This window comes from Notothenia rossii, assembly GCF_949606895.1.
Source record: "Notothenia rossii genome assembly, chromosome: 3".
Classification (NCBI taxonomy): domain Eukaryota; kingdom Metazoa; phylum Chordata; class Actinopteri; order Perciformes; family Nototheniidae; genus Notothenia; species Notothenia rossii.
In genome coordinates, this window is record NC_136901.1 from 27,047,298 (window position 1) to 27,059,364 (window position 12,067).

The window sequence follows — 12,067 nt, forward strand, 5'->3', positions numbered from 1 at the left end:
AACAAAATAATGTTGTATTGTTTTGGTTGACATTTGAATACTTTTATAAGTGTATTCATTGCGTTTTGATATGGTTGATCTGAACTGTATTATTATATTTGTATTATTATAACATTGGTAGACTGAGGTAGGATTGTTCCTGGTTTATGAGTCAAATGTCTAATAATCTCAGAGCTTTGTAACGTCAAGTCTATATTTATTGAAAAAAGGTAGATGTACTAATTTCCAAAATCCATGTTTTATCTATCCAAATATCCAGCTTCCATTCATACTTGATGAGAAAGATTGTCAGAACATAAGAACAGTTTGCTCTGCAGCTCACTGCACGCAAAGGGAGAAACACACCTGTATTAACTAACAGCACCATCAATTACATTTTTAGACCCACAATAACATCATAAACGTCATCTGCTCATCATAAAATATAACGACAGACATTTGAAAGCCTTAATAGAAGCTTGAGACGTTAGGTTCAGCCCTACAGTATATCATGTGTTATGGTAGCTGTGGTGATGCTGCAGTTATGAAACCCCCTCTTTACCCTGTCACTATTTCAATCTTCTCTTGACAATTCAAGAGTATAGATACACACATGTATGGAAATGTGATCTATAGGCTGATGTGACATTATATTTCAACAGCTGCATATTCCCTGCAGGCCACACACAGAGCTGAACACACACTGTGGTCAGATATGTTTGAATGTTATGTCTGCTCAGTTTACATACCTGCAGTTACTCTTTAGTGCTGCCGTTCGCCATGACATGCATTTCTGTTCACTCTGTCTTTTATCTCTTTCTATATGGATATCTTTCAAACTTTTCATGTGTATTCACACATTTCCTCGCTTGATTCTTTCATTTGGTTAGTCTTAGCATCAATTGAGTGTCTAAATGAAATGAAATGTCAAATAAGTTCTTATTTCAGCTCCAAGAATTTGCTACTTTTTATTTCTTAACTATCATTAAACATTTAAAAAGGTAATGCTATTTTTCTAAGGTCATTGTCGTAAGCATTAGTTAAAAGGTAAGTCCTTAAAAGATGCTTAACATTATAATGTGTTAACAATAGCTTCATAAACATGTCCGTTGTTAGATTACAAAATACATTTATAAACTTAAAAGTTAATGTACTGCTTTGTAATGCAAATACAATACTTAAGACTTTCATCATCACCTTTTCTGGCCAAAACTTACCCCTCTCCACATCAGTTACCAACCTGGGTGTAAGATTTGACCGACATCTGACCTTTGACACCCACATCAAAGACCTGTGCAAAACCTCCTTCTACCACCTCAGGAACATTGCAAAACTCCGTCCCACACTCTCCCTGTCAGATGCTGAACAACTGGTCCATGCCTTCGTTTCCTCAAGGCTTGACTATTGCAAAGCTCTCCTCATCAGGACTCCTAGCTGGAGCCTTCAGAAGCTCCAATACGTACAGAACAGTGCCAATAGGATCCTGATGAGGGTGAGAAAGTACAACCACATCACACCCGTCCTTCATTCCCTCCACTGGCTTCCTGTCTCATTCAGGATCGAATACAAGATCGCACTACTGACCCATCAGTGCATCCACGGGAACGTTCCTCCATACCTGAAGGAACTTCTCACATCACAAACCTCCACACGCAACCTCCGTTCCACAACAAACCATCTGTTTCGCCCCCCCAGGACCAAACTCCGCTCAATGGGGGATCGGGCCTTCTGTGCAGCGGCTCCTCACCTGTGGAATTCCCTCCCAGACCACCTGAGGACTGACGTCTTCAAGAAAGGCCACAAACTTTTCTTTTAAAAAAAGACTTTGATTAAACTTTTGTTTCTTTTGTTTGTTTCTTACGCCTCCTGTAGCACTTTGGGGTTGCTTTTAGCAATGAAAGGTGCTTTACAAATACAATTTATTATTATTACTTTCTTAAACTAAATTATAACAGCATTACAAACCCTTGTATATACATTAATAGGAAGTAATCAACAGGTATTTTAAAATGGAAATAGCCGTTGTTTATTGTACTCGTAATTTTTTCTTGTTTGGTTTATTACAGCCACTCTTGTAAACGTTTTAGAACTCAAAGGGTCTCTGTGTTTTCCAGATGGAAATAAGGGAGATTGTCAGAAACCTAAATCAGTACTTCATGCCGTTGACACACGCACCTTGTTTACCATAAACATGCACCCTGTGGTGCTGAGAGGGGGTGGTAGGGTTATAATAAAAACTCACCCCCTCCCTAATTAACGGCCATATGTAGAAACCTTCTGAAGTCTCGCCTCATTTCCTTCCTTTCATGTTTTCCTTTCTCTATGCATGTCAATCATCCTCCAGTTCACCCTCTCCCCAACACTTTGAATTCGTATTCCCTCCCTAATTGATTTAATGCCACGTCTCTTTCTCCGGATGCCGTGACCCTTCCGAAAAAAAACACCTTCATTACCTGGACATAATGTCCAACACACACACACACAGTGAATGGACCACCCTCTGAGGTGGGGGCCTAACACGGACAGACAGCAGCTAATGAGCCCCTCTTGAAAAATCACAACCTATTAACTTAGAGCATACACATGTAGATAAATACACATGGCTCTCTTCCTACACGCCGACCTCGCTGTAAATTAATGTGTGTTTGTTGTATAATGTGAGTCAGGAGAAAGCCATTAGGGAGAGAAACTGATAAAAAAAAGTGGCTGCTCCAAGTGCACCTTTGGTCTTCCTTGTGTGTGTGTCTGTGTGTGTGTGTGTGTGTGTGTGTGTGTGTGTGTGTGTGTGTGTGTGTGTGTGTGTGTGTGGACAGTTTGCAGGAGTGGAGTGAGAAACAGGGCCAGTGTGCACTTAGTGTGTTTGAGCTGCTGCTTTGGCAACATGGTAAAAGTTGATGACAGTAGGTAACCTTTGGACTCCAGAGAGGCGAGAAAGAGGGAGGCCAAGCTATAGAATATAAAACAGAAAGAAGGTCAGGAGAGTTAATGTTTAGTAGATCGCTAGATAGCATGTAGTGATGTATTTATCAAAACAGCATTAATACTGCAAGCGTAAACGTGTCTGGTATTTGAGGGGACGCTAGGACTGAGAGCCGCAAATTCACAAAAGGATTGCGTGGCTTTTGTAGCTGCTAAACCTGCACACATAAGACTGAATAAATCATGTTTTACTCAAAACTTTGCAAGGGGTTGGATACAACTCTAACTGAACTGTCAAACAAATGCCGTTTTTCTGCTCCCCTGCTATTTGCACATATGGAAATTGGGTAATATGCAAATATTTGCTCATATCAGATAGATTTTATGGCACAGAAAACACAGTATCTTTGCAGAAATTGTTCATGAGAAATCAACCAACCAACACAATTTTCAATACGTCTACTGCGCACGTATAAAGAAATAAACTCATTATTTCTTTATGGGCGTGTTTGCAATGCGCAATATATTTTGTGAATCGGCCCTCAGTGCTCTCATAGCTGCTGTAACACCTCATTTCTCCACAGGGGTCATTTAACCTTCATCTGATCCAACATCCACTCAGGAAATGAACCGCTAACCCCGCCAGTGCTAGTGCCATGTTCTAACTACCGAACAATACCCCAGTGTATACAGGTTGCACCGAGTTAAATAAAGTGGCAAGATTTTATTTCGGATTTCCCCCCCCATTAGGAGGATCAAATTCTCTGCAGCAGAGTCCTCGTCACAGCTGAGGTGGTGTGAGAGGGCACCGGGGATGTGGGTCGGGTTACGAACAATCTGAACTAGTTCAAAGACTTAGTCAGAAATTAGAAGTTTATTGTTGCTGCTGCCTCCACCAACAACAGCACATAGCGTAGCTTCCTGCTGGTGTTTCTCCAACTATAATCTAACATACAAAATAAATCACATGTACTGTGTATATAACCCTCCATGTGTGCCATTAACATTGGGGACACTTCCATGGCGGATTTAGTTCCTTTTCAAAGTATAATTTTAACAAAATGTTCTGAAAAAAGCTTGCGAACAAATGAAAACACTTTAAGAAAGTTGTATTAGCACATTAAGTAAACATAAAATGCATTGAAAATGTAGACTTAACAAAAATGTCATAAGCCAAAAAAAGACCCCTATCTTACTGATTATAAAAGAACCAAAAATAACACATGCACTACTGAATAACTTTAACCATTTATTTGATGTAGTTTCTTGTTTTTCTTCTTATCTTTGTTATTATCTACTCTGACCTCATTCAAAACCACCCATTACATGCCTACAATTGGATATGTTGAGGACCATTTAACTAACTGTTGACCCTTCAAACATCCACACCATCCTTTTAACCCAAGTAGGGTTCAATAAAAAAGACCAGACAGAGATCCAAACTGAAGACGAGCACAGAAGGGGAAACAAAACTCAAGGAATAATAAAGAATCTAACCGAAACCAGTAGAAGGAGGAAGAGAAAGAAGAATGAATGGGGAAGAGTTCACATATAAGATCCAGGAACACGAGTGAGACTAGAGAGATGGAGCGGTCCCACACTTCACATGTGGCTGTGGTTGACCTTCCACCTCTCCCCCCATCCGTACATCCATCCTCATTTCTCACCCCTCTGTCAGGATGTCAGCAGCGTTTCTCGGCACGCTGTCAGACCTTCACACAAGCCTGCGTTTCCTAAACATTCACCCCTTCACTCACTCATAATGGCTTCCAATCGTCTATCTGCTGCTAAACCAAGACTTTCTGATACTGATACACAGAGTTGGAGCCCATTGTGTTTTCCCATATGGTCCCGATGACAAAGCAAGCACCTCTGCTTACAGGAGAGATTTGCTTCCAAAATAGAGACATTTTCATACGGTATGACATATAGGCTGTCACATCTCAGGTAAAATGCTTTCCAAGCAGCTATAAATCCATCTGCACTTGTATTATGACTTTCACCACTCTGCAGGGTTGCTTTGGAAAATATCCTTATTTATCTTTTTTAAAGAGGGCAATGATTGTTCAAGGCTGCTTTTTATCAGGGCTGTGGCATCATAAAAACATTCCATGGCGTTACAGTATAACTAAGAAACCAAAAAGCCAAACAGGAAGAAAAAAACAAGACGATAAAAAGTGCTGCACAGCAAGTCCCAACATGACTAGGAAGAAAGCGTACAGGAAGAATCTATACCAGGGTGAGAGTTTGAAAAACGGGTTAGAATCAAAAGAAAAGTAAATATCCAAAATCTTCATCGCAGCACTACAGGCCTGCAATATCTTAGTCTTAAAACAACAGGAAAATAAACTATGCCAAGAAAAAGAAAATAATAATTAGCTAAAACATAGGTCACCATTGAAAGGATTTCCAGGAAACATTAAACTGGTTCTGAGGTCAACAATGGCGCCCTCAAACGAGCAGAAGTCCTCTAATTGGCTTTGAGTGTTACATCAGAAGATTGTAACCACATTGTTAGCTTAAAAGCATAAAGACCGGAAACAGCTGGTATTTTTTTAAGTGAATAGTTGTAATGTTTGAGGGACTGATTTAACCTAATCATTTCTCTATGAATCTGGGTGTGAGTTTGCTTTAGAACTGAGCCTTTAACTAGTGCTTTATGCTAAGCTACGCTAACTGGCTGCCACTTCGTGTTTACCATACGGACGTAAGAGTGGGGTTGGTCTTGGTCTCAGTTAGAAAACAAACATATACATTTCCATAAATCGACTGTTTTTAATACCTGAAGAAGCGTTCGTAGCATAGCTTGGCACACATTCAATTAAGTCTGACTCACTGATGATCATCCAAACCACAATTTACTACATATTTGGTTAATTTCAACTAACTATAGGAATAAATTATTAAAAGTCAGCTCTGATTTTCACTAATTTTTTGTCCTGTGTCCATATTTATTAAACCTAATCCTGTTTTTCATGTTTTAGTTGAATACGGGCATTTAAGTCAGATGTTAGTCCAAGAACGCCATAGAATTTGAGTCTAGTTTCAGTCAAGAACATTAAGCATATCAGTTAATTTATTCTAGCCAAGTCTTTCTGACAATGCTAATTGCGTTCTGCCTGTTCAGGTTTTTCCGTTTCCAATGTTTCAAGTTGATACAGTTAAGAGTTACGGATAATGAAAATAACCCTGTTGTGCGTGGATCACTCAAAATGCAGCATGAGGGCCCTTAAGAGTATCTTCAAACTAGATGTGGATGGTGAAAACATTAGATCTAAAAAATGCCAGGTCAGGACATTTGTGAATGGAGGATGAGTGTCTGCACTCCGTTTGGTTTGGCAACAGAGTAATGATAAACACTGAGGACAACAGCAGCATTAACATGTCTTTACTGTCCTCAACTGTTGCCAAGATTATCGTTCTGCGCTCCTCTCAGGGAACTGAGGTGCGGTCGGACTGAACAACCCCAAACAATTAGCAGGAAACAGCTTAAAAATTAAACATCTTATGGTGCATCATGCTTCGCTCAAGTTACAGTTATTTTTAGCTGGAGCCAAAACCGTCACAAAACTATTGTCGAGCTAATGAGCTACTACTGATTCCATGTGATATAAGCTTTGTAATCCGTGGTTCGCTTTTATTTGTGCCATGTGAACATAAACAAATCAAATCCAAAAAACTGCTCTTTTCCCATGTGGTTTTGAACAAAGAAGAATAAACGAGTGTTTGTGACGCGGGTCAAATTCTTCTTTTACAAAGAGTGCCTATTAAGTGCATATTTGAAAGCATGCAAATGCACATTATGTACAGGGAAGTTGCATAGTGGAAGTGTATTTGAACACAGGTGCAAATATAATCCAGCTGAACAAATGCTGAAAACTCTGCAAGGTGTAAAGAAGATTCTTTTGACTTTTGTGCCCTCCACTCTGACAGAGAGCAGAGCTGCTCTGTAGACAATCTGTCTGTCTCTTTGTGTTTAATTGGTTGTTTGGAAGGAATTTTAACTGAATTCCAGTTGGAGTTCATCTAAATTGAATTGCGGCCGGGCTGCAGAGGGCGGAGACGGAGCAGGGGGAGGGAGGGAAGGAGAGAAGGAGAGAGGGAAGGAAAACGGTTTGGCTCCGGAGCCTTAAAACAAGCTTGAACAGGAAGTCATTCAAAGTGAGACACACACCCAGAACAAAACAGCCACACACACACATGTGAGCACACACGCTGAAACACTGAAGAAAGACGGTCAGTTTGTAGTGCATTCCTCCCCCGCCCCCTCCTCCCCCCCTGCATGAGTCAGTGAGTGTGTCATGATGGCCTACAGCAGCAGCTCAGCGACAGATCAGTGCATGATTGAAAAGTGAAGAAGGAAAAAGAGATGTAACGAAAAGAGACAGAAGATGAAGAAGTAATAGGGGGGAGGACACGGTGATGAGGAAGGGGGTGAAATGTGAGGGATGGGGTCAAAAGTGGGGTTTTCATATAAACAAACGGGACTGCCCTCGGGCACTTTCTCTGTATGTGTGTCCTCGTTCTTTTCTCACTTTGCTAAGTCCTTAAAGGAGAACACCAAGTTTGGCCCATTGGTCAACTTCCCTGTTAAAGCACAGACAGACGCTAAAATACACCATGTGCACCGCCACACTACCTTTTATTAGATTTATAATATGTCCAAGTAATCTATACATCTCAAATATTAACCTTAATGAATTAATCTCCCTGTGGTTTTATTATTTCTGAAGCACAGTTGGGGTGATTTCTCTTTGTTTAGATTGAGTCATGCTTAGCTTGATATGGATGACCTTATGATTCCCCCCAGTGTTCTGAACTTGTAAAAGAAAGTACCTTGGTTTTGGAATAACTTACATGATTCAGAAACACTGCCTTCACACCAGGCATTTGAATGGCATATTAAGAAAAAATTTAGCGACTAATTCGACTGCGTTTAATAGTTAACTCTCTCCTTTATGCCCCGCGGGCCCTATAATAATATACTATATGCCTTTGCTGTGTGAGAAAGTTGTAAATCAATTTTCACGTGAATCTTTTAGCACTGCACCGCTGTTTGTGGCAGTTCTCTCTCATAAAACAGATGGACATCTCAAGAGACTTCCAGATGAAATAAGAGTTCATACAATATTCATATTTATCAGTATAACAGCAATAAGTTCTTAAAAGTTCTCATGTTTGAGACTATGGTATGCTTAAGTGTGATGGAGCAACTTTGGAGTGATCCAATACAGAATTTCTGATTTTATTTTTACCTAATAAAGCATTTACATGATGCATTCGGTTGAAAATCTGAAAAAAAAAACCTTCTGGGACAAAACATAAGGACATTTGGCTTTGAATACAAAGCATTCCTGTTTGATTTCATTATTTTGGAAAACTGACAGTTCTAATTTCTCCTTCTCTCTCATCTCAGCCACATCCCTCCTCTCCCAGATGTGTCGTCTCCAAAACTAAATATTTTCCATAATTCAGATGTTGATTTCAATGGGGTAAAGACACACAGGGAGAAAACATGCTTATGTTTTGGAGTGTTCACACACTTTCTCACCAGCATAACCATTTCCTGGGAATTCCCAATGAGAGAGAGTCAGTGTGTGTGAGAAAGAGAAGAAAAGGAAATCAAAAGCACGTGGTATGCAAGACCCTTATTTTGAAGCCAGACACAAACACATCACGTCATGATGACAGTGTGTGTCGCGCTCTGCTGCTGATAGCTGGGTTTTTGGGCTCACTATTATCTTTAGTCTCAATTTGTCTGTCATTTATTTCCAGATAACTCTTTTAGCCAACAAAATGTTGGACGATTGTGAAAAATGACCAACGGCTTTCTTAAAATCCAAAGTATTTTTTTAAATGTCCTATTTTATCAGTTCAAAATCCAAATATATTCCCTTTGATAAGATATTTTTTTATATCATGCTGGAAGAAAGCATGAAAACGGTCATATATGAGGCTATTTTTTCAAGAGTCAAAAAAGTACGTTTTTATACATAACACTTTGTTTTGCGTGTGTGCATGATACACCACACCTGACCTATTTGCAAGGTAGGCTATGACAACACCTTTGATAACAACCTTTTTGGACAATTCACTTTAACTGATTAATATTTGAGGATCCACGCACAATCACACACATTCATAAGTTACAGTTTGTGTGGCATGGACGGGATGAAAGATACACTGCTTTATTTATGAGATATAAGCTAAATCAAACGTCACACTGTACAATTTAGTACAGTGACACGTATTTATTGGTAAGGAAGCGCAATAAACACACTTGATTTTCCACCATGCGTTCCCGTGATGGAGCTCAGCAATTGGACACTTTTGACAGCAGATTAGAATAAATTGCACTCATTTCATAACCTGATATGTTTAAACACGCCCAGTCTTCTTCCTTTGAGATGAACTGCTGAACGAAGCTCACACTGTTAAAACCTACATATCTATTTATGGCCAAATTGTGGTCATAATTTTTGTTTAATTCAAGTGGTTTGACTTGTTTGTCTGATGAAAAGTTGCCATTTTGATAATTATATGTGATGGTGAAAGGTTACATATCAAGAGGTTTAAGCCTAATAAATACATTTGGACGACAAACCACACACACACAAACACACACTCCTGCATGCCACTGTTGGAAGACACAGGGCTACAGTTCGAGTCAGATCAGTCAGCAACTTAGTTAATCATTCTCACACACACACACACACACACACACACACACACACACACACACACACACACACACACACACACACACACACACACACACACACACACACACACACACACACACACACACACACACACACACACACACACACACACACACACACACACACACACACACACACACACACACACACACACACACACACAAATTATTATGGTCAATGACACGGTGCAGGCACATGTTAGGACTGCCAGACAAGCTGCTAATCATGTATGTAGTTCTCCGCTACAGAACTAAGGAAAAATAGAGCCGAACAAATAAGGAAAACTTCTAATGACGTGATTTAGAGACTCATGGAAAACAAAAACAGAACACACATGGAACGTTTTTAAAAAGGGGACATTTCAGAGCTCTAGGTGCACTCTCAAATGGAGGTAACTTCTACAGGCAGGTGCTTTCTCCTCTTATCCTCTGGGGATAAGGGGGGAGTACAGAAAGAGAAGGACACAGGAGGGGAAAGGAGGATGCATGAGGGCGTCTGAACTGAACATGAGCCCGAGAAAAACCGGTTTGACAACAATTCAACACAACAGACAGCTGGCAACTACAGGGGAGTTTTCTACTACAATATCTGATTAAAACACACTCATACATATAAAAAGGTGTATAGGTTTTTTTGTTTGTTTATGAGGCACACCTGCACTCCAAATACTCACAAACACACACGCACACACGCACCAGTCTCGTGCCCACTTCACAACAGTGTGCATTCTGTCAAAAAGCTGTCATGTCTCACGGTGTCTGTCTCTTGTCTTTTTTTAGCTGCCCTTCTTGACTGAGAAACATGTTTTGTTTCACTCGCGAGGCGACACGTGTATTAAACTTTGAGGAAAACAAACATTTCTGGTCTCACCTCGTCCCATTTGATGAACTTCCCCCCCTTCTTCAGCATTTCGTGGACGGACATGGGCTTGAGTTGCAGCGCGTGGACTCCCGGCTTGGCCCCGGCCATGGCAAGGTATTCCCTGCCGGTTGCCAACGCCTAAACCCCGGCTAAGGCGAGCTGGACTCCTCGGAAGGAACAAAACACCGCGCTTCCTTCCTCCAACTTCCACCCCGGAGCTTCTTTTCCGGGGAGAGAGTAAACCGACAGGGTGAGGAGGGGGGGGGGATTTTCAAACCAAAAAGTTACTACACAGCAGCGAGACTTTGAGGAACATGAGGAGTAAAATCCAGAGAGAAACACAGGACTTGTTTCAGCGCGCTGTCTTGTCCGCGTCCACGCAACGCGTTGGCGCGCATACAACTCCCCCTTTTTTTTAAAATTGTATTATAGGCTTTGATTCATTTGTTTATTTACGCACAATCCTTTAATCGCGCACTTGAGCCCGCAGAGAGATCCTTTCCTTCCTTCCTCCCATCTGCTCGACCCCTCTCCTCTCGCTCCTCTAACTTTCTCTGCTTCCTCTCTCTCTTGTCGCCTCCGACGAGTTTCTTCTTTTCTCCTCCTCCTCTCCTCCCTGCATGTTTTCTGTGGAAAAAAGGGGAAGATTCCAGAGAGGAGAGAGAGAGGACAGCGTCAGATAGCACTGAGTGAATGAGGAATGAGAGGGGGGGAGTCACAATTTAAGTAAGAAAGGGGTGTGTTTTAATCCAAGTTCCTGTCTCCTAAAATGTACAGTATGAATATACTAACATGAACATGACAATTGCATGATAATGATTTTCACTTTCTATTTGCTTAATGTTTGCTAACGTTTCATTTTCACTTCATTACTACTGAAATATCAAAAATTTTTGCAATTTAAAGGTGTTCTCTGGGAATGTAGTATTGTACTTGAATACAATTTGTACAATTTTCAGATTTTCAGTCAGATTAAAAGAAGATAGTCGATATTAGCAAAGGTTTAGATATCCTGACTTTTGGTCCCTAGCTCCAAAATTCCTACATGTCCCACAATGCAACTCTCAAATGTCTTTCATTAAACCTTTCAATTTAAGTTATCTGCACTTTGTTTGACTGCAGGATTACAGAAAAATAATAGGTCTGATTTTTACGAAACTTTGTGGAAAGGTGTAGCATGGGCCCAGAATTACGTTTCCGTATCATGCACGCTTTTCTATTTAATTATAGAAATGGCCTTAGCGGAGGTTTACAATCTCTCAATTGCCATTGTAAATGTGTTTTTGGCCACTTTGTAATAACCATGAAGATGACATTTTTTTCTAAACTTTGGAAAAGCCTTCTTTACAGAGGAAATTATGGAAATGTTATGTATTGAATATTTAAATTGCCCCTTTAATGAGCTCTTTATTAACACACTTTCAGCAGAATAGGTATGAAACTTGAGGGTTTTGGCATTCTATAGCACAGTGCTGAATACAAAAATAATCCAAGTTTATTGTAAGAGTATACATCCACATATAACTAGATCCGTTCACATCTCCAGGCATCTAAACATCTAAAATAAAGTGTAAGCAGTTCTTTGT

At 40.2% G+C, this 12,067-nt stretch overlaps 1 protein-coding gene across 10 annotated transcripts in view; it reads right to left on the reverse strand.

The window, feature by feature from the left end:
- plcb3 (phospholipase C, beta 3 (phosphatidylinositol-specific)) overlaps positions 1–11,535 on the reverse strand; it is a 48,695-nt gene extending 37,160 nt beyond the window's left edge. For 4 of the 10 annotated variants that reach the window (XM_079669171.1, XM_079669170.1, XM_079669169.1 and 1 more), the window contains exon 1: positions 10,491–11,533. In XM_079669171.1, the coding sequence (XP_079525297.1) occupies positions 10,491–10,589 (99 nt within the window). In that variant the 5' untranslated portion in view covers positions 10,590–11,533. Of the gene's footprint in view, positions 1–10,490 lie in introns of all 10 variants that reach the window. The other 6 variants (XM_079669174.1, XM_079669176.1, XM_079669172.1 and 3 more) reach the window with 3 other exon arrangements.
- Between the last annotated feature and the right edge of the window lie 532 nt (positions 11,536–12,067).